Below are 23476 nucleotides of genomic sequence, written 5' to 3' on the forward strand. Positions count from 1 at the left end.
ACAGCTCAAGCTGTCCTCAAATTTGAAGTAACATCCTGCCTCAGCGTCCTGGGATTAGATACACACCACTACTCCTAGTATGAGAACATACATTTATAGAGCAGGTGTGGCCCACCCACCGTGAGGTGCCAAAAAAGCAGGATCTTTAACTCGGCTTTCCAGTGTGAATCTCATCAAGTTTGGTAAAACTGCGTTTTCCTGGGGGATGTCAGAACCCTGAACACAATCCTCTGCTTTCAAAAACAACAAAAACAAACAAAAAACTAAGAACCAAAGACCTAAAGGAAATAAGTCGAAGTGAGTCTGGCAGAGTAAATAATCATGACCAAGTCGAGTATACACCAAATAGGAGCCACGACTTGTTTTTCACTCACTGGTGGCTAATTTTCCGAGCCCAGGAGCCCCAAAACATGCTTTGTATTCAGCAAAACTAGGTTCGAGCTGGGCGTGGTGCTGCACTCACGTAACCTCGGCTCTGAGGTGGGAGGATCGGCTTGCTCTGCAGAACAAGCTCCAGGACGACCAGCGAATCACTTAAAGCAAGTGCTCTGTGACCCTTGGGACGCTGCCAACGAACGGGTTGAGGGAGGCCGAGCGTCTGCAGCCTGCGCACTCCCCGAGTCTGAGGGTGGGCAGACAACAGTGAGGACCGCACGCCAAAGATCGTCTCGAGGCAGCCGAGGCCGCGCTCCACAGTAACTTCCGTCCGCAACGCCCCCAACGCCCTCGTGCAAGGCAGGCTGGGAGTGCGGGCCCGGCGGCCGCGCCGCGGCCCCCTCGCTCGTCAATGCGGGCGGTGTGGCGTCGGGGGTAGGTGACACATAGGACACGCCTCTCTTCGTCTCCGAGCCCATCTCCACTCCGCCTCTGGGCGTCACACTCTGCCGGAGAGTCCCGCCTCTGTCCCCCCCCCCCAACCGCACCCCACAGTCCTGGGTGCTCACGATCCGCCTCCTACGGAAGCCGAAGCGCACAGTCAGAATCCGGAAGAAAAACAACCTGGAGGGAACAGTGCCACTGATACCGGCGACCTAGGGCTGCTCCGGCCGGCACTGGCTGGAGCGCGGAGACACGAGCCTACGGGGTCACCGCTTGGGAATGATGTCGGCTGCGTGTCCACGGAGGCCGAACGCTCCGAAAGGCTGTGTACTCAGGTGAGCAGGCAGTTGTAGGCCGGTTGGTTTCTGGCGGTTCGCTGTCTTCGGTCCAGTCAGATTTGTGGGGCTGGGTCCGGAACCACAGTGGGATCAAGAGGACAGGACTACAAGGCTACCCTAGTTTGGACCCCCAGATTCTGCCAGGTCAGTGTTGATGGGCTGTTTGACCTGATGCCCGCCCTAAACTTGGACTGCCGAATTGGTCACTGCAGATGCTTCCTAAGCAAGTGTCCAGTTGATTTTTAGAGCACACAAACTACTAAGTGTCCAAGACATCCGTCCCTTCAGCTGTAGAATAGACCTTTTGTTCCTCCTTCTCATCAGCAGTACATCACGGGGTCTTCTTGATCCGGTTTTGATCTCTAGAAATCCGAAATCAGATTTAGATAAGATCCTTTAGGAGAGAAGCCTGGTCTCATGCTTGCTCTTTAATCACGAGGAACGCCGCTAATCATCCAAGTGAGCATAAATCATAGCGCATGGATTTGCTGCTAATGATCAAAACTGAGAACAGGGATAAGAAAAACCGAATTTTAGCCGGGCGGTGGTGGTGCACACCTTTAATCCCAGCACTCGGGAGGCAGAGGCAGGCGGATCTCTGTGAGTTCGAGACCAGCCTGGTCTACAAGAGCTAGTTCCAGGACAGGCTCCAAAACCACAGAGAAACCCTGTCTCGAAAAACCAAAAGAAAAAAAAAAAAAAAGAAAAACCGAATTTTATTCTTGATCCACTTAGCTTAAGTGCCTGGGGATACAAGAAGCCATTGAGTAAAAGGGTTACCTGCCTTAATCCTCTGTTGGACACCAGGGGGAGACCGTTCCTCAGCGGGCCTGAGAAGGTGATTTTTGTATTTTGTTTATATTCACAGGGAGAGGCAGGAAGTTGCTTTAAGCTAGCCAAGAAACGTTTTTACAAGTCCTGCTTCTTAGAACATGCACCTCTAAGACAGGGTCTGGTGGACAGGAGCTGTTACAGAACGGCCTGCCCTTCCCTTCAGGACATTCAGTATTCCTGGAATCCACACGCTTCATCTCTGTAGAGTCTGAGCTCCTGCTTGCTCTGTCCTGGGAATAGTGTGGGCCTCTTGGAGCGTTGCTATAGCAACATGCTCACTCAAGGGCTCTGCGAGTCTTCGCTTTCCTGAACTTCTGATAGAATATCATGGTTTTTAGAGCTGCTCTTATTTCTCCTGATGCTCTAGGACTTGTAGGGAGCTGAGATTGGAATGTTATTTCCCAGTTGATGACGTTTCCCAATAGAGTAGACTATTGAGATAGATAAGCCTGTTCCTTAGAAACTTGTACTTAGGTTCCCTGAAGGCCTTGGGAGAACATGCTGTGTTCCAGGGATCTGTGAGATCAGAGTGCGAAAGGAAATGTGCTGCTTATTTTGTTCTTTTCTGAACTTTCTGATCTCATGGCTCTGAGGCATGATTACGTACAATCAACCATTGCCTTCTTGGTGCTCTTAGGAAGCTATAGGTTGAGGAGCAGGAGGACAAAGTTGCCAGCTGAGCCACAGAAGATCGATGAGGTGTAGATAGCTGGAAGAGTTAATGTGTTAACAAATTTCTGGCTATCCAACTCATCATTCGTTCCTTTGCCTGACCAAACCTCCTTTTGTGTTCCCCTTGGCAGCTCTGTGTCAGGTGCTGCTGGGGTATGAGCAGTTGTGAACCTGAGTAGAGCAGCCAGTTCAAAGGAAGAGATTCCTGATTCAGGGATAAAAGGGAAGGCAAAGACTTTATAGTCCATCGCTCCTTTCCCCCTTTTCCTACGACAAGATGGAGAAACAAACTGGGCATGGTGGCACACAACTTTAATCCCAGAACTTAGGCAGCAGAGGAAGGCTGATTCCCCCCCCCACACACACACACCGTGAGCTCCAGGCAAGCCTGATCTACATAAGGAGTCGGAGGCCAGGACTGCATAGTGGGACTCTGTTTCAAAAACAACAATCTAGCAAACATGCAGACACATTTCCCATGATCACTGCCATGGAAGCCATTAACAGCCTAGGTCCCTGCCCAATCCTTAGCCTCCGTTCTCTATGGCTTTCTTTAATATCTTTTCCACAGTATACATGTTCTGACATGGAATGTGGCCTCAGCAGCCCCCACTGTGGACCTCAGTGACCTACTTCAGCTGAACAACCAAGACCTGAATCTGGACATGTATATCATTGGGTAGGTATCTGAAGGGCTCCTCATCCTCTGCCCCTGTGGAAGATGCTGGAACCTGTCCTCCCTTCATTTTGGAGTCTGGAGGTGAGGTGCTTTCATTCTTTCTGGGCCTAGCTTCATGTTTCTTGTCCTGGGTCAGCAATGGTCAGCAACAGCCACACAGCTAGGAAAGGGAGGAAGCGTGGCCATCAAAACCCAGGTCTGAACGTCTGATAAGGCTGTACCCGATGTCTTTGGGAGAAGCAGTATCCTCCAGGCCAGGGCATGAGCCTCTGATGTGGAATGGTCAGTTTGCAGGAAATGAATTCTGGACTCATAAGCCTTCTTTCTGACGCTGCTTTTGAAGACCCATGGAGCAGTTTCTTCATGGATGTGCTTTCCCCCCTGAACTTTGTCAAGGTGAGATAAAAGTTTATGAGCAATAGAGGACTGTGTGTCCCCTTCTCTGACCCCCAGTCGCTTGTCTGGTGTGTTCTTCTTCCACTTAGCTTTTCCTGCTCTTTCCCATTCATTAAAAGGTCGAAACCTCACTCTGCACTCGGCTGCCTAGACCTTCTGTCTGCCTCATGCCCCAGTCTGAGCTGTGACTCCAGGGATAGTTTCACACCTAGATATCTATCACCCCGGGAGAGTTCCTAGTGGAAACGCAACAAGGCTTATTAATATCTCAGTGCCTACTCCTGTCCCAACCTCCAGTCTCTGCATGCTGCCCAGCAGGAACTCTCTGAGTGTAGTACTTGCTACAGTTTGGTGGTAGACTGTGTAAATAAGCTCCTGGTGTGTGTTGTTTTACGACCCTAACTCTTGAAATAGAAATACTTTACAGAGGGGCTGGAGAGATGGCTCAGCGGTTAAGAGCATTGCCTGCGCTTCCAAAGGTCCTGAGTTCAATTCCCAGCAACCACATGGTGGCTCACAACCATCTGTAATGAGGTTTGGTGCCCTCTTCTGGCCTGCATACACACAGATAGAATATTCTAACCTTGGAACTTGTGATCTAAAGTGTTGTATTTTACTGCTGTACTAGAGTATGCTAAGTCTGGCAGGAAATCCCAAGGCTAACTACTGATATCATAGGCGACATGAATATCAAGTTGGGAGAGGGGAAGACAGGTGTAGTGGAAAGTACTTCTTAATCTGAGGGACCAGTTATATCATAGCATAATGATGGGAAGGCTTTAGGTCACTGGTTTATTTCTGCCCTGCACCCACAATGAATGCACAAACATCCATCCAGAGTCCCCAATTCCCAGCTGCTTGGAAACACTAGAATTCTCTCCGTTCCTTTTCTAGGAGAGTTTTATTCTTCAGTATAAATTCTATTACCTAGTTTGCTCAGGGATGATTGAGCAAGAGCTGTGTGGCCCTCTGAGGAGGAGAGATACAAGACTAGGTGATGCTAGCCCCAGAACCCCTTTCCCCCTGTTCCCCCCCACACCCACCCCAAACAAACTGAGAAGACTCTCCTAGGAGATTTGGAGCTGTTTCCTCATGGAGGGAAGAGCCTCCTCTCTCAGTGCTCATTTCTTCCCAAGACTTCATGAGTCCTCACGCCTTGACTAATTGGCAAGGGATTGGTAGGGTGGAATGGAGCCAAGGAAATTAGCTCAGCTTGTGGCAGGGGCACAACCCATTCTACTCATGTGGCCTCCTAAAATTGAGAGCTAGCCTAAGGTCTAAAACCCAAAGCCGATGCCTCTCCTTCCCTTGGCCAACCTGGACTTGAAAACAGTCAGTCCCTGGTAGGAATTTACCGGCGGCTGTGTGTTGAGAACTCAAGGAGCCCTCTTTGCTGCCCCGTGTCTAGTTGCCTCCTGCCAGCTCCTTTAGCTCCTCCTACTTAGTTTCTTCCCACTGAAACTTTCCCTGGAAGGCTCTGGCTTTTCCTCACAACCCCACCCGTTCTCCCAGTCTCAATGGGTCCTGCCCTCACTCCCTCCTATTTCCCCAGCTTCCTGCTGCTCTCTCATAAAGTAAACTAGACTTTCTGTTGAGGCCCAGCGGCCTAAACCTGCTCTGTTAGTTAGAAGTAAATGCACATCTTCTCCTGAATCTTGGTTTCTTGCTTTCTGTCCTGACCCGGGATTTGGTTCCTCATAGTATAGTCCTGCTTTGACTTCTGTTGCTATAGATAGTTGTGAATGGGAAAAAATAGAAAACTTGGGATGTAGTCAGTGGGAAAGCACATATGCTAGGCCAGAGATTCGTTTCTTGTTACAAAAAAAAAAAAAAAAAAATGAAGACAGGGTGGAGGGTAAGTTAGTATATATGTTTGTAGTGGCCTCAGAGGACTCAGGCTCCCAGACCTCCTTTGTTCAGTACTGACTTTGGGGTTCCCCCTACTTTGATTCTACTGCTGTACTAGGGCTGCTCCTGGACTGTGGGATCAAGTTTCATAATTCCTGGAAGGCCCCAGTATAGTTCTCCACCCGGAGATTTCCTCCTTGGCCTTTGCACCTCATGCTCCGGAAACAGCTACTGGAGTGGTGGGTGTACACAGTCCAGGCCTGAGAGGCAGGATCATTAGGGATGGCCTCTTCCCACCCCACCTCTACAGCTAGCAATAGTAGACATTTTGGCAATCCTGAAACAGTCTTCCTAGTTCCCCTGCCTCCCAGAATCTCAGCCGTACATTAGCAAGCCAGGACCAGTGATTCCTGACAGCTGTGGGAAAGCTTGGGCCGCTCCGTGGGTGTAGGTGCTTCCCCAGCTCTGGAGCCTGTCCTCAGTACTCAGTTGCATCCCGTGTACATCGCCTTCACGGACATTGAACCACGGACTCTGAAGTTATTTATTTATTCACATTTCTGCAGCCGTGTCTCCTGTTTCCCAGACTAACCTTAAACTCTTGATCCTCCTGCATCCACTTCCTGAGTGCTAGGATTACAGCATATGCCATCATGCCTAACTTTCTAGTTATGTGTAACACACACACATACACACACACCATCAATTTCATGGTGATTTTTTGCTGAACTAGGACATGTATAGAAAAATATTCAGATGGTTACTGAGCATGTATCAGGCACTAAAATTGGTCCTCAGTATTGTGGGGGGAAAAGGAAGAAAAGTGAATGGGCACAGTAAGTAAGCGTTGTGTCAGTGGATTTTAGTATTTGAGTTACCATCAGTCAACTCAGGATTCAAAACAGCACTCTAAAAGCTTCTCTCTTGTTCTTGCTTACATTTAAGAATCCCCATGCTGCTGAGTGGTGGTACCAGACACCTTTAACCCCAGTGTTTGGGAGGCAGACGCAGGCAGATCTCTGAGTTTGAGGCCAGCCTGGTCTACAGAGCTAGTTCTAGGACAGCCAGGGCTACACAGAGAGACCCTGTATCAAAAATAGAATCCCTAAGCAAAAATGGGTATGGAGCCACATGCCTGTAATTCCAGCACTCAAGGCCTTGCAGGATGATTGTCGGTTCTAGGTATACCTAGGATATGTATCAAGACCCTGTCTTCAAAAAGACAGTGGGGTGAAGAGAGAGCACATGTTGCAGTAGCGTCGAGAGCTGAGTTCAGATCCCAGCCCACATGAAAAGCCAGGCATGGTCATATTGACTCTAGCGCTATGAGGGAGTGGACAGAGGAGGATCACTGGGCTTGCTGGTCACTAACCCAACTCCACGTTCAGTGAGGGATTTTTGTCCCAAAGGAATAAGGTGGAAATCGACAGAGCAGCAACCTGGTAACCTCTGCAGTGTTCACCTGAATACAAATGCAAGCATTCAATTATCACTGAGCCAACAAATAATATCTTCACAGCGTGTATAATATTATATCATTCCTGCTTCATCCACGAGAAGAGGCTGAGGTGGGGCATATACAGAGGATCTTAGGACAGCGCGTGTGAGATGAGCACCAGCTGCACACAGGTTGGGCTGGAAGAGCCGCCTTTGTAGTAGCAGGCCCCCTCGGAAGCCTCTTCCTTCTCCTCAATCCCCAGGACCATAAGCAGAAACCAAAGCCATAGCTTCCAGAATGCACTGTTGGGCAGCTGAGAGAAAAAAAGAAAAAAGTGAAATTCAGACTCTGGCTCCATAGACTCTTGGGCAGGGCTTTGCATGTGATTCCAGACTCTTCTAAAAGCCCTGATCAGGCTTAGAAGGTATACAATTGACCTTTGCAGTTTAATGAATGACCTTTGCCCTCTGCTGCAGATCTCCCAAGTCCGCATGCAGGGGCTTCTCTTACTGGTCTTTGCCAAGTATCAGCATTTGCCCTACATCCAGATCATCTCTACAAGATCCACCCCTACTGGCCTCTACGGGTACTGGGTAAGGACTGAGCTCTCTTCTGAGACTTGAGCTGGCAAGGACTGGATGCTTTGGAGCTAAGCAAAACAGGGGCAATGAACTGAGTCTGGGTATTCTAGGACCCTGCATACCCGTCCCCATACCCCACCTCAAAGCCTGCCATCCCAGCAGGGCTTGGATATTCCAGAAATCTAGATTAGGGTACTGGGCTTTGTGCATGGAAGAATTAACTGAGCAGCTCAGTGTCTATGGCTAAGATCCTGGGGGAGGTAAGATTGGCTCCTCTCAGACCTAGGATGGGAAAAGAGGGGTGTGTATAGAATCCAAAGTCTCTCCCCACCTGTCCTACCAGGGGAACAAAGGGGGAGTCAACATCTGCCTGAAGCTATATGGCTACTATGTCAGCATCGTCAACTGCCACCTGCCTCCCCATATGTCCAATAATGATCAGCGGCTGGAGCACTTCGACCGAATCTTGGAGAGTCAGACTTTTGAGGGAAATAATATCCCCAACATCCTGGACCATGAGTGAGCCTGAAGCTGCAAACTGTCACCCCTGCCCTCCCCCACGCCAGCCCAGGCTAGCATTGACTGCTGAGCCTACTTCGCTGCCAGTCAGTAGTGCTCCGTCTCCCAGCCCTTGCTAACCCCTTTCCTGATGTCCCATCTGCTGTACCACCCAGTTTTGCCCACCTGATGTCTACCTTCCTCTGGCCTCTTTGTCCTTCCTAGAAACCCTGGATATTTGTAAACATCCTAGGTCAAGACCCTTGTGGTTCTTAAGTTTTCCACAGGGGTTATTTCTCAGCTTGTCCAGGAGGCCAGTTGGGGAACAGGGCTAGAGCCTGCTCTGTATTTGCCATATGCTTATCTGGGCAAGTCCTTTAACTTAAATTTAGCATTGGCGCCAAGGACTGTCCTGCTGGGCCCATGCATGCCTGCTTTCATCTGCTGCTGTCCTAGAGTCTAGCTTCTCACTTGTCCTCTCAGCTTTTTCTTCCCCAGCAGCCCTTGTGCTCAACAGACCCGTGGCTCTTCACTGACCTCACCACAAACCTCAGGCTACCCTCCTTTTTTTCCTGAAGCCTCATTCTGTGGTTTGGAGACATGAACTTTCGCATTGAGGACTTTGGGTTGCTCTTTGTTCAGGAGTGTATAGCAAAGCAGTACTACCATGAGCTGTGGAAGAAAGACCAGGTATCAAGTGAGCAGGGGGTCTGGGGTGTGTATGTGTGTGTGTGAAGTGAGCAGGGGGTCTGGGGTGTGTATGTGTGTGTGTGAAGTGAGCAGGGGGTCTGGGGTGTGTATGTGTGTGTGTGAAGTGAGCAGAGGGTCTGGTGTGTGTGTGTATGTGTGTGAGAGAGAAAGAGATCACAGGGTCTGGGCTGTGTGTGTGTGTGTGTGTGTGAGAGAGAGAGAGAGAGAGAGAGAGAGAGAGAGAGAGAGAGTGCAGAGGGTCTGGGCTGTGTATGTGATCTGAACCTGTCATGGAGGTCTGTGAAATGTTCAGAGACAAGCAGTGCTCCAGTTATCTGGAATCTGTTCTCCTTTCTCTCTGGGTAGGAAGAGTCCAGCAAGGTTTTGCACGTGGAGGCGTGGGCAGCCATACTGACAGTACTGATCTTGACCTAGAGAAACCATTGGCATTCTCAAGCATAGGGAGCCAGGCTGGGCATTGGCAGCTCACACCTGTGATCTCAGCACTGAGGAGACATCAGACAAGGGGATTGTCGTGGTTTTGATTCCACCTTGGCTACACGAGTTTCAGCCAAGTCTAAATTACAGTGTGAAATGCTAGCATCTCCTTAAAAACAAGGCATGGGAGGAGGTCCAGATTAGCATTGACCAGTGCTGGTCTTCTAACATGCATCAACCTGTTTGTATCCCTGTTGCCTCTCCTGTTTCAAACAAGGCTACCTCTGGAGGATAATATACAACCCCTTTGAGGCCTTGGCTTTTTTATGTCCTCTGACACAAGCCTTCTAGTGACCTCCAGACAGTTGGAAATCAAGGTCTGCTTTCCACAGAGGAAGGATAGACAGAAAATGGCAAACATCTGTCTCCACTAGTCCTGTAAAGCCACATTTTCAGAAGATTACAGGGACTGCTGAAGCAGTAACAGAGAGAGGGTGGTGCTGACCTATTGCATCAGGACTGGGAAGATGGGGACTGTGTCTTTACCCACAGCTCTACATTGCCAAGAGACATGACCCGCTGCTTCGGGAGTTCCAGGAAGGTGCCCTGCTCTTCCCACCCACCTACAAGTTTGACAGGCACTCCAACAACTATGACACAAGGTGAGAAAGAATTGGTGCCCAGGAGGCCGGCTAGCCCTGGGAGCAGGGTGGAGGTCGGGGTGTTCCACAAAACAGAGGTATCAGGGAAGCAGGAATAGACCCAGCCATCAACTCAGGAGTGGAACCTCCTGCCCTTCCCTGAGGCACTGGCTGTGGGAGCTTCCCAGATTGGTCTGAGAGTGGAAGAGAAGGCTGCTGTTGGGTAGAAGGTTATTGAAGGGGAAGGTGTAGACAAGAGCAGACACGGCCCTAACTTAGAAGGGAAGGCACCAGAGCATTCAGGGACCCCTTGTCTCCTGAGTGCTGGGATTAAAGGCATGCACCACTGTTGTGATCTGGTGGCAGCCTGGACCACATTGGACCACATTATGTCAGGGTCCACTCCCCAGCCCGGACCCTAAATTATCTCTCTGGACCATCAAGGAAGTGTGGGGATAAAGACACAACTCACATGGCTTTATCAGGAGGGAGATTCCAGTGATCCCTCATGAAATCCTGAGTTCACATCCTGAAAAATTTCTCTCATTTATTCTCCAAACAGCCTTTATACCAAAATGTAAACTGAGGGGGAAATTCATTAGAATTCTGTTTCCTAGGTAACCAGGTAAATGACTTTAGTTATGTCTACACCTTTGACCACACCTTTTTATGTCCATTTTTTCATGTCTTTTTATCTTTTTGCTCTGTATGTTAGCTCTGACACGTAGGCTGAATTAGCATCTCTATTCGGGCATCCTCCACATTACAGAAAGGAGTATAACAACAGCCTGACCCTTTGTTAGGATAGCAACAACTGTCTGGAAGGCTACATGACCACCTCAGGTACTAACTATGGCTTGAGAGCCTGGCTGCCATACCATATAAAAACATGGGCCTACACACCACCAACAACCACCAGGCTAATAATAAGTAAATTTAAATAAGGAGAATGGATTTCAGGTACTTCTAAGCCAGGTAGTAAGAAGCTTTGCGATTTAGGAAGAATCTGAACCCTAGACTGTCTGATGCAGAGCTATGAATTTTCGGTGGTGCTTAGAGCCCATAAAAAGATGTCTAGGTAGGAACAGTGGACATCATGGTTGAAATACTCCTGTTTAGGGCCAGTGATAGCTGTTACTTCCTGTAGTGGACATTGCTGAACCCATCTGGAGAACAGTTGAGACATTAAGTGCTAGGGGGCTCCACTGCCCCAGATCACGCTAAGCCTTGGATGTGCTGTGTAATCCCAGGACTCAAGAAATGGCTCAGTTAGTGAAGTGCCTGCTGTGTAAACATAAGGACATAAGTTTAGATTCTCAGCACCCATTTTAAAGTCTATACCTGATCAGCCAGACTACTGTCAGACAAATGGTAACTGCCAGATTCAAAAAGAGATCCTGACTCAAAAAAGGACAGAAACCAGGCAGTGGTGGAGCATGCTTTAAGTTCAGCACTCAGGAGGCAGAGGCAGTCAGATCTCTGAGCTTGAGGCCAGCTTGGTCTACAGAGTGAGTTCCAGGACAACCAGGGCTACACAGAAAAACCTTGTCTCAAAAAACAAAAACAAAAAACATGATGGAGAGCCGGGCGGTGGTGGCGCACGCCTTTAATCCCAGCACTCGGGAGGCAGAGGCAGGCGGAGCTCTGTGAGTTCGAGACCAGCCTGGTCTACAAGAGCTAGTTCCAGGACAGGCTCCAAAACCACAGAGAAACCCTGTCTCGAAAAAAAAAAAAAAAAAAAAAAAAAGCAAAAAAACATGATGGAGAGCAATGAAAAGAGAGACCAATTTCTGGCCTCTGCACACATCACACACACATACATGCACATACATACACACAAATATATAATCCCAGCCACTTGAGAGGCAGAAGCATAAGGATCATGTCTTCTGAGCTACATAATGAACTTTTCTCTCAAAAACCAAAGGGCAGGAGATGTAGCCCAGTGGTAGGACCTTTATGTGTTTGGTACCTAACACTGCCAAACAAAAGAAACCTATAGTGAACCATTTCTGTTCTCGTGATACCCAGCGTGGAACCTGGATCTAATTTATGTTCATCCCAGGTAGAAAGACAGTGCCTAGCTTATGTTTGAATCGGGAGCCTGATAAGAATATTCAAGCCAGTCTAGCAAAGGGACCTACCAATGGCAGGGAGAGCCAAATAGTCATGATTAGCTTGGTTAGGAGTCAGCCAATACATTTCCAGAACTCGAAGTGCCAAAGGAAGCTGGCAGCCAGAGACAGGAAGGGTCAATTATACTTGTCAAGGAGAGGTGGGTTTGTTTGTTTTTGCAGTGATAGGGTAATCCTAGAGCCCCACATATACTAGGCAAGTATTCTGCCTCTGAGCTATATGCACCTCAGTCCCTAGGAAAGCATACTGAAGGAGGCAACAATGTTGGCAGAGAGAAGAGGGACAGGCCCTCTAAGTCCATCTGTAGCACTGGTGAGTGGCACCTTGGGAGCAAGACCCTGGCCTGGGTAGCTGTCCTAAGTGACTGTAGGTGACTTATGTGTCTGTCTAGCTTTACAAAGCGACTGTGAATGATTTGTGTACAGAGCATAGAACACAGCTTTCATCGGCTGTGCGGTGTCCCGGAGCCAAGACGTAATAAGAAACGAGGTCGGCTCCATTACAGGGGAGGGTGGAGGGGCTGAGAGCAGGGCGGGAAATCCTGTTAGAGTCAGGGATTGCGCTGGATCTTGTTACAGTAATCATGGATACAGATTGGCTATGGAGCAGAGGGTATTCTGATCAAAGCTAGCCAAGACTGTGTCATGGACACGTTAAGTGCATGACCAGTTTAACCATGCTCCAGGGTCTAGTGAGGTACTTAAAGCTGTCCATAGGGAGCTGAAGTGAAGTGCTCTCACACACAGAAACTGAGCAGACTACTGGGCCATAGCTACTCTGGGTCAGTAGACTGGTTCTGTGGTTGGTGTGTTGTTTTGTTTTGTTTTTAGAATCTTTAGAGAATCTTGCAGATTCTCTAAAACTTTAGTTTTCTGAACGTGAAGGCATGTTCATTCATTTAAAAAAGTTATACTCAAACTATTCATCCAGAAAACCTTAGTGAGGTTGATCTACGCTGTAGGAACATTCTGGCTTCTCTGAAAGGAGTTAGCATGTTCACAGAGGCGAGGGACAGAATGGAGCACAGCGAAGGCACACAGACTTTGTAGTCAGCAGGTCTGGGCAAGCATCCTGCTTCCACCACAACAGAGTAGCCTCTCAGCTTTAGAAAAATGTGACTTGAGCCGGGCGATGGTGGCGCACGCCTTTAATTTCAGCACTTGGGAGGCAGAGGCAGGTGGATCTCTGTGAGTTTGAGACCAGGCTGGTCTACAGAGCTAGTTCCAGGACAGGCTCCAAAGCCACAGAGAAACCCTGTCTTGAAAAACCAAAAGAAAAAAAAAGAAAAAAGTGTCTTGTAGGATAGGACCCTGGGGCTGGAGAGATGGCTCAGAGGCTCACAACACTTGTTACACTGGCAGAGGACCCAGGTTCAGTTTCCAGCACCCACATGGCCCCTCAGCACTGTCTGGTACTCCAGTGTCACAGCATCTGTGAGGACTGCATGTATGTGGTACATAAAAATACGCACAGGCAGCACCCATCCAATAAAAATGAATAAGTCTGTTTTAAAGACGAAAGACAGGATCGTTGGAGTGATTGAAGCAGTTAATAAGACAGAAGTCACAGTGCGAGTGCATCGTGCATTAAAGATCCACTTCAGATTATAAGAAATGTAGACTTGAAGAGTAGAAACAATAACATCTTTTATTGTCTTTTGTTTCTTGTCTTGTTTGTCAAATGAGCTCAGGGAACTGGGGGGTGTGGCTCAGTGATAGTTATCTACTGCATGCCCTGGGTTCTGTGCTGGATGGAAAAAACAGTCTCATTGATTTGGTTTGGTTGGTTGGTTGATTTTTATTTTGAGATAGGGTCTCACTGTATAGCTTCTGCTGGCCTGGAATTTACAGAGATTTACCTACCTCTGCTAGGATTTTTTTTTTTTTTCAAGACAGGGTTTCTCTGTAGTTTTGGAGCCTGTCCTGGAACTAGCTCTTGTAGAGCAGGTTGGCCTCGAACTCACAGAGATCCGCCTGCCTCTGCCCCCAAGTGCTGTGATTAAAGGTGTGTGCCACCACTGCCCGGCTGACACTGCTTCTTAATCTTGCTTAGTTTACCTGACAGATGGTAAGCCTTAGTGGAAAAGATGAACAATGTAGATGTTTAAGAAAAGATAAGAAGCCATTTTTTTTTTGTAATGGTTTGTTTTTATTTCTTCTGTGCATTGTTATTTTGCCTGCATGCATGTCTGTGTGAGAGTGTTGGTTATCCTGGAACTGGAGTTACAGATAGTTGTAAGCTACTATGTGGGTGCTAGGAATTGAACCTGGGTCCTCTGGAAGAACACGCAGTGCTCTTAACTTTAAAGCCATCTGTCTAGCCCCAGGTCTGAGTTCTTAACCATCTCAGAGAGTTGGGGAGAAGCTGTCCTTTAAAGGAGAAGTGCATTTGTGTGACTCTTATCAAGTTGTAAGCCTTGCTGGGCACCTCATGTTCATGATGACCAAGGAGAGATTGGATCAGTGGTTTTCCAGTGATCCCAACACTGGGGGTGGAGGGCAAAGGCAAGTGGATAGTTTGTGAGTTTGAGGATATCTTGGCCACAGTGAGTCCCAGGCTGTGCAGGGGTCCATAGCAGGACACTGATTCTGAACAAACAACAGAAAGCCAGAGGAGTAAGTCCGGAAACAGCCTTATAGGAGCTGGGCAGAAGGTGGTTTAGCCAGAGTTTCCACTTTTGGACTACTCCTTGATGCCTCAGCATCTTTGAAGTAAGTGCTGTTATCGTCCTATCTTAAAGTTCAAGAAACTGAGCTGTAGAGAGGTGGCATCACTCGCCTGAGGGCATAGCACCCAGTCAGCAAAGCAGAACTTTCCTCTGGCGGGCTTCTGATTCCAGAGTCAGTTCACCATGGTATCATCCTCCCTTGTTGAAAGATGTGCTGCTACATAAGTGACAGCAGTCCACTGGATGCAGTTAGAAAAAACAGGACTGAAGGAAGCAGGAGACAAACTATTTGCTTTCTTTTTTTTTTTTTTGGTTTCTCTGTAGCTTTGCAACTGTCCTGGAACTAGCTCTCGTAGACCAGGCTGGCCTCGAACTCACAGATCCTCCTGCCTCTACCTCCCAAGTGCTGGAATTAAAGGCATGTGCCACCACCACCCAATTTGTTTTTGTGGGGGTTTTTGGTTTGCTTTTGTTTTTGTTTTCTTTTGACTTTTCAAGACAGGGTTTCTCTGTTTAACAGCCCTGGCTGCCCTGGAACTCACTCTACAGACCAGGCTGGCCTCACTCACAGACATCTGCTTGCCTCTGCTTCCTGAGTGCTGGAATTAAAGGCATACGTTACCACCGACTGACGAGACAAACTATTTCAAAATGAGTGGGACATAGGAGACTGCACATTAAAACTGGAGGCATTTTTTGTTCATTGTGCTCTATTTTTAATTGTTCTATTTTTTTCTTACATTAATTTATTGTGTGTGTACACACGTGGGGATCAGAGAACAGCTTTCAGAAGTTGGTTCTCCTCTATCATATGGGTTCAGGGATCAAACTCACATCTTTAGGCTTGGTGGCAGGTGTCCTTACCCTCTGAGCCATATTGGCAGCCCTGGTTTTGTTTTCTTGAGACAGGGTCTCACGTAACTCAGGCTAACCCTCAAACTCACTTTATCATTTTATTGTAGAGACTGATTTTTTTTTTGTTTGTTTGTTTGTTTTTTAAATATTTATTTATTTATTATGTATACAATATTCTGCCTGTGTGTATGCCTGAAGGCCAGAAGAGGGCGCCAGAGAGGTTGTGAGCCACCATGTGGTTGCTGGGAATTGAACTCAGGACCTTTGGAAGAGCAGGCAATGCTCTTAACCACTGAGCCATCTCTCCAGCCCCTTGTTTTGTTTTTTGAGACAGGTTTTCTCTGTAACTTTGGAGCCTGTTGTCCTGGAACTTGCTCTGTAGAACAGGCTGTTCTCGAACTCACAGACATCTGCCTGCTCCTGCCTTCCGAATGCTGGAATTAAAAGCACGTGCCACCTCACCAGGCCATAGAGGCTGACCTTGAACTCCTAATCCTCCTGCCCACATCCCAACTGCTGTGATTACAGTCGTGAGCCACCAGACCCATCTTGTTTGTGTTTTTGAGATAGCATCTAACTTAGACCAGGCTGTTGTGAATTCAGAGACAAATCATTCTACCTTCCCCTTCCTGTTGAATGTGGATATGTGCTGCCATGCCTATCTCTGGACGGACGTTTCTGAGGAAAAAGGTTGAGTTTGGTTTTATAGTTAGGAGACTGATGAACATTTAGGGCCAGAGTCTGAAACTGAAGTTTGATTGCTGAAGCTATCCAGAAGATGCAAGAAGCCAAACCTGAATGCCAGAGGCATACACTAGCTGATATTCTTCCATGGAAACAAAGTCACAGGGTAGAATATTGTGGAAGTACTGGTGTTAAATGCTTTGGAAGCAGGATTAAGATGTTAGGGACAGCTTTATGATGATGTACTTCACCTCTCCCTGGTGAAGGGTGTTCTAGCCAGCAGAGACTTGAGAGCGGCAACAATAGAATAAGTCTGTACATCAGGTGGGAAGTCAGCCTTCTGGATCCCTTGGAACCCTACTTCTATAAGAGGCAGTGAAACCCTCTAATGATTTTAAGTAGAGAATTGTCAGATGAGGTTTTACTATTGTGGGGGAAGGGAGTTCTCTGCTGGAGAGGAACTCAGAGGTAACAGCTCTCCTCCCTCCCAGGCCCTCCACCCTCACAGGACCCTGACTGCCCTCCTGTCTCTGTTTGCTGGATGAGTAGTGAATGACCAATCCAGAAGCTGCTAGTGGAGCTGAACAGGGTCGGAGGCTCGCCTGACTAGTGACAGAAGTCACTAGAGGAAGAAAGCCTTTTTTTGTTTTGTTGGTTTTGGTTTTTCAAGACAGGGTTTCTCTGTAGCTTTGGAGCCTGTTCTGGAACTAGCTCTTGTAGCCTACGCTGGTCTCGAACTCACAGAGATCTGCCTGCCTCTGCCTCCTGAGTGCTGGGATTAAAGTTGTGTACCACTTGCCCCACCTATGGCTAGAAAGTGGTTTTTGTTTTTTTTAAATTTGGGGTTTGTTATCTGTTATTGCTTATGTTTTTTTGCTTGGGTTTTTGTATTTGTGTACATTTGTGTACATGTATGGGGGTGCACTTGCCCACTACCTGTGCATGAGTCTGTGGAGGCCAGAGGCCAGCATCAATGTCTTCATCACTCTATACTTTTTAAAATTTTGATTTATTAATTTTTATTTTATGTGTAGGTTTTTATTTGTTTTTGTTTTTTTTGAGACATTGAGACAGGGTTTCTCTGTGTAACAATCCTGACTGTCCTGGAACTTGCTTTATAGACCCAACTTGCATTGTAGACCAGGCTGACCTCAAACTCACAGAGATTCGTCTGCCTCTCCCCCCCGCCCAGTGCTGGGATTAAAGATGTGTGTCACCACCGCACAGCTTTATGTGTGTTTTGCCTGCACTACATGATGTCTGGTATCCACATACATCAAAAGAGGGCATCAGATCCTGTGGAATTGGAGTTATAGATAATTGTAAACAACCACATGGGTGCTGGGTAGTGAACCCAGGTCCTCTGAAATAACAGCCTGTGGTAACCACTGAGCCATCTCTCCAGTGCTCCCCTCCCTCTTTGAGACAGGCACTCAATCTTAGTTAACACTGGCTTGGAAGTTTATGTAGCCCAGACTGACCTCAAGTGATCCTCCTGCCTTAGCCAACTGAGTGCCAGGATTATAGGCATGAGCCACCATTCCTGACTCTTTGAATTGACTTTCTGGGGAGAAAGAGAGAGAATAAACATGAATGTGTGTAGGTCAGACGTCTTTGTTGTCTTCTTCAGTTGATTTTTACGTTTTTTAAAATAATTTAGGTGGGCGGTGGTGGCGCATGCCTTTAATTCCAGCACTCGGGAGGCAGAGGCTAGTTATAGGACAGGCTCCAAAGTTACAGAGAAACCCTGTCTCGAAAGAACCCCCCAAAAAAGTTTTTTTAAACATTTTTTAGTGTTTTTTTTTTTGGTTTTTTTTTTTTTTTTTTTTTTTTTTTTTTGGTTTTTTCGAGACAGGGTTTCTCTGTGGTTTTGGAGCCTGTCCTGGAACTAGCTCTGTAGACCAGGCTGGTCTCGAACTCACAGAGATCCGCCTGCCTCTGCCTCCCGAGTGCTGGGATTAAAGGCGTGCGCCACCATCGCCCGGCCATTTTTTAGTGTTTAAACATTTTATATTTTTAGTATATGTTGGGGATGCACTTGCAATGGCAAACAGCACAGCTCCTGAGAATTGGTTCTTACTTTTTTTTTTTGAGACAGGGTTTCTTTGTGTACAGTCCTCGCTGTCCTGGAACTCACTCTATAGACCAGGCTGGCCTTGAATTTACAGAGCTCTGCCTGTCTCTGCCTCCCAAGTGCTGGGATTAAAGGCATGAGCCACCACTGACTTTTGCCTTCTACCCTGTGGGTTCTGAGGGTCACACTCAGCTGTTGGGCTTGGTGACAAATAGTTTTACTTCCTGGTATTTTCTTTTCTTTTTTACATGAGTCTCTTTTTATAGCCCTGGCTGTCCTAGAACTCACTACATAGGCCAGGCTGGCCTTGAACTCACAGAAATTCACTTGCCTTGGTCTCCTCGGTGCTAGGATTAAAAGTGTGCACGACCACAGTTGACTCCCACCTCAGTTTTTGAAACTGTCGCTTACTGAGCTGGAGCTCACCAGTCAGTTATACTGGACGGCTCCTGTGCTCTGCCTTCCTTAGCACTGGCTTTACACATGCATGCTGCGTATCTTACATGGTTTTGAATTTTACAAGGATTTGAATTCAGACCCTTGTGTTCATATGTCAAGCACTTTCTGATGGCTTTTGAGAACAAAGAATCACAGTGGGAGCTTGGCATGTAGTTCATTTGATAGAGTGCTTGTCTAGCATTTACAGAAGCCCTCAGCTGGATCGCCAACACCACATAAACTGGGCATGGCAGCACACACCTGAACTCCCAGCACTGATGAAGGCAGGAGGATGAGAAGTTCAAACTCATCCTAACCTTTATGGAGTTTAAGGCCAGCCTGGACTCAGGAGCCCCTGTATAAGCACAGTGACTGAGGTCTACAGAGAGCCTACTTCATGCAGAAGCTCGCTCTAGATCTAGAAGTGACTCAGCTCGCCTCGACATCTTAGCAGCCCCGTGAGGTAACAACTGTTCTCATCCATTTGCAGAGGAGGAAGCTGGAACCTAAGAGGGTTAGCTTGGTGGTTCAGAACATGTGCTCTGTGGTCATGCTGCTTGCTTGGCCTTGAGTCCTGGATGCACCACTTAGTAACTCTGGGAAAGTTACTCCCATTCTCAGATTCAGTCTCCCTACTGTAAAGGGTGAGTGGTAACCAGACTAACCACAGGCCTGTGGTAAGCATTCCCCAGTCATGGCTGAGTCTCTACAACTCCAAAATCCAGCCTACGTTCTTTTCTGCTTTTCTCTTTCTTTCTTTCTTTCTTTCTTTCTTTCTTTCTTTCTTTCTTTCTTTCTTTCTTTCTTTCTTTCTTTTTTAGGAGTGCCTTGAATGGAATGTTCCTAAATCAGGGTTTAATTCATAAAATGTGGGCTTAGGTAGAGGGTCTGTGGTTGATTCCTGCTGCTTCTACTGGACCCTGTCACCTGCCACTGTGCTTCTCCCAGTTGTGGCCCGGAAGTCTTGGGCTGCTGGTAGACTTTTAAGCAAGCCCTTGGAAGAACATTTCTGCTGTTATGTCAACTCCTTTCTTCCCGTTCTTTTTTCTACCCTAAGTGAGAAAAAACGCAAGCCTGCATGGACTGACCGCATCCTGTGGAGGCTGAAGCGGCAGCCCCAGGCCAGCCCCTTGGCCTCCAGCCTGCCAACCTCCTACTTCTCGCTGATGCTAAAGAGCTACGTCAGCCACATGTCATACAGCATCAGTGACCATAAGCCTGTCACTGGGACCTTCGAACTGGAGGTGAGCTTCTGGGTTTCCTAAAACGTAGCAGAGGGAGAACTGTGTTGGGTCATCCCACAGGCCCTCTAGGGCCGAGCTGTAATGTCAGGTAATCTGCAGGAAACACCTGTAGGATGGCGTGATTGCCTTTCCTCTCAGGTCAGGTAACTGGTGTTTCTGAGGAGCTGTTGACGGCTCTTTCTGTCAGACCCGTGTCTAGGTGCTTTGTGAGCAGGCTTCTGTTTCCTCTGGGTGCTCTCCCTGGAGGCTGATGAGTTCCATCATGCTTATTACCTACTATGTGAGATAGAACTCCCTTTTGTTTGTCCTCATTGTGTCTAGATCGAGTTTCAGAGGGAGCTCTCCATCCTTTACCGTGGCCACATTTAACTGCCTACTTCCCAGCTTCAGCACTGGCCCTTCCCCATTTGTACAGCTCCTCTCACCCCAGCATTTCTCCACAGAGCGAAAACCTTGGAAAAGAGCAGCTTTGAGACCTCTTTTCTTAAAGCAGTTCCTACTTCCCCACTCACACTCAGCCTCAGCTCTGGGCTCTGGGCTGTCTACCTGTTTCTAGATCCCATTCCTGTGGCAGGGCAAGCTCTCCCTCTGACAGGCCCGTTTGGCCCTCTTTTTCCTGTTGGTCAGCTAGGGTCAGCTAGAGTAGCAAAGTTCTGTACCCACTGCTCTGGGTGTCTCTGTTGCCCCCACCACGCTGAAGGACACAGTAAGGAAAAGGTGCCTTAAGGATTTCAGTCTACCTCCTACCCCTGTGTTTAGCTGAACCCAGTGATGTCTGTCCCACTGGTCACCATGATGCCTGAATACCTGTGGACCATGGAGAACGACATGTTGATTAGCTACACCTCCACCCCAGAATTCCTCAGCAGCCCCTGGGACTGGATTGGACTGTACAAGGTGATGTGGCAAGCTTGGCAGGGAGTTCATCATCCTCTGGTTTGTCCATCATTTGGGCTCACAGGAATTGGGCAGAGACCACTGTTCACCCCAGAGATCCTTACCAACTTAGGGCCTGTCCGGGAAGGGAAAGGGTGCAGCGGCCAGCCCCAACAGAAAGACCACCTTCTCAGTAGGATTTCTCTAGCTCTCATACCCTGTTCAGCCACTGACTGTCTGATCTCCACTCACAGGTAGGGATGCGCCACATTAACGACTATGTGTCCTATGTCTGGGTTGGCGACAACCAAATCTCCTTTAGCAACAACCCAAACCAGGTACATCTCTATCCTGCAAACTTGACTAAATATTCTTGTCTTCTGGAAGGAAGAAAGTGTTGGATAATTTACCACTATGCTGGGAAGGGCCCAGGGCCCTACAGCTGACACTGTTTCCTTTTGTTCCAGGTATACATCAACATCAGTGATGTCCCTGAAACTGAGGATCAGTTTCTTCTCTGTTATTATAGCAACAATCTGCACTCTGTAGTAGGGATAAGTCAGCCTTTCAAGGTAAGGCGTGTTGGCGGGAGAAGGGGAGGGTTACTTTGAAGGACTTGAGCCCCTTGTTAGTGCTCTGAGGCCACAGACCTGGGAAGCACCCTTTGCCTGTGGAGCTGTATCTTTTGGGTGGTGGGCATTGGGAACGTGGGTAAGACCTCTGCTTACCTCTTCTGCCATCTGTTTCACCCCTGCAGATCCCGCTTCGCTACTTTTTGAGGGATGACGCACTGTATGAGCTTGGGCCACAGATCTGAGTCCAGATGGGAGTGAATGAATCCGGGGCGGAGGCTAGAGCTGGAAGCCAGCTCTGCCTCAGCACTGCCAGGAGCGCTGGGTCTGGCCCAGCCCCTGAGGAGGCAGCTGAGTATCCTCTAGCTCCCCACCTCCCGGGGGAGCTCAGCCAGACTCCTGTGCTCTCCCCAGGCCATTTAATACAGGTTCTTGTTACTGAGATGTGATTGAAACAAAGTAGCGTGTCAATGGTGAAGACTTGGGGCAGTCCACTGTATACGGAAAAGGCCACTAGCTTGCATACCATCTCTTTACTCTCCCTTTCCCCGACACAGAAACACGCTCTCTCACACCCAAGTAATTGTGCCAGGCACATGCCCCATTTGGCACAGGCCTGCATTCCTATCACGCCATCCTGGGCTTTGGGCCTGGGGGGCGGTTGTTCACATTTGTACAGGCCTCATAAATTAGGTGGCACTGGGTTCCAAAAGTCTTGGCATCTCATAGTTGTCCCCATGGGGATGAACGGAGGCTAAGATCCCTGTCTGCAGCTGAGGCACTAAGTAGATGGTATATCTGCCTCTACCGTGTAACGCGGAGTCTGAGCAGGAAGTTCTTGGGCCTAAGCACAGCGGATTGTATAGATCCAGGTTAGCTTCTGTAGGTGAGTGAGGCCCCAGGTTCTCACCCTGGCCTTTACAAAGGGTTGACAGGTGTTGAGTGGTCCTTTAGATCAAGCTTGTCTGCTGCCATTCCTATCATGAGTCATTGACAAAACATTGCTCCTCTCTCTGGGCCCTACTGGGACCTAGATGGTAAGCAGCAGAGTAGCTGGGCTCAAGACATTTTGAAGGACCTAGCAGGAAGAGACCTCAGTATTCTGCAGGTGCCATGCAGATATAGCCTGTTCCTATTCCTGCTGATTGCCAACTGCCAATAGTGATTCAGTACCCTTTCTCCCAAGAGAAGACACCTCAGGAGTCTTGCCTTGTAATTCACACATCTGTCTTGTGACTTGAGCCTGAGAGTCACTCCAGTTACTCTAGGTTCTGTATTCTATTCTGGGAGCCACCATGTGTTAAGAATTAACCCCCCCCCCCAGGCTTCTAGTGAGCCACGGCTGTCTGTTCTGTGTGAGTTGTTACATTGAGGGATAATTATAAATGTGGCTTTTACACTTGTATGTGACTCCTTTGGTGGGGGAGAGGACCAGAGTATAGGAATGGGCCTAGAGACTGGACCTGCACCTGTGATCCATCCTACCCTACCTCACCACAGGAGTCTGAGTTGTCTAGAAAAATAGAAATGATATACTCTTGACAAGTCAGTGAGAGAACCATGGCTGAAACCTCAAACTCCTCAAAGACACTACCAGCATGGCTGTTCTGACTCGACCCCTGGGGCTGGCTCTGAGGACTAGGAGTCCCAATACTTCTCCACAGACTCACCTCTACCCTTCCTACACTAGAAACCCTGCCCTGATGTCCCGGTGCAGGGTCCTTCCTGAACTGAGAAGGGTGAGTTCAGCTGTGATTGAGAGGCGGAAAAAGGAAGGGGATTGCTCCCTCTCAGGCCCCAGGCAGGATATGGCTGTTCTGGGCCCACCCCTGACCCGGTGGGTGGAAACAGGAAACATGTGAGACTTGGTGTGTGCTGGGTCTCTGTGCCTGGCTCCGAGACTGATAAGAGCAATTGTGTGGCCACTGGGATGAGCCTGCCCTGGATAGATGTGCTTCCCAGAGGAAGGAAGCTTTATAGGTCTTTCCTGGGCGGGGGGAAGCTGAGGGAGAAAAGGGAAGGTGCCCGGTCATCAGTGTCAGCACAGTCCCAGGGGT

At 48.2% G+C, this 23476-nt stretch overlaps 1 protein-coding gene across 1 annotated transcript; it reads left to right on the forward strand.

Annotated features, from left to right (window-relative positions):
• The first annotated feature begins 946 nt into the window (after positions 1-946).
• Inpp5k (inositol polyphosphate-5-phosphatase K) lies at positions 947-21861 on the forward strand. Its single transcript, XM_057776098.1, has 12 exons — positions 947-1154; positions 3235-3342; positions 3630-3738; positions 7501-7617; positions 7949-8124; positions 8682-8793; positions 9784-9893; positions 19785-19971; positions 20731-20868; positions 21102-21185; positions 21315-21419; positions 21605-21861. Exons 1-12 carry the CDS (start codon positions 1099-1101, stop codon positions 21662-21664), a joined length of 1362 nt encoding a protein of 453 aa, XP_057632081.1. The 5' UTR covers positions 947-1098; the 3' UTR covers positions 21665-21861.
• Positions 21862-23476: the final 1615 nt, after the last annotated feature.

This window comes from Chionomys nivalis, chromosome 7, assembly GCF_950005125.1.
Source record: "Chionomys nivalis chromosome 7, mChiNiv1.1, whole genome shotgun sequence".
Classification (NCBI taxonomy): domain Eukaryota; kingdom Metazoa; phylum Chordata; class Mammalia; order Rodentia; family Cricetidae; genus Chionomys; species Chionomys nivalis.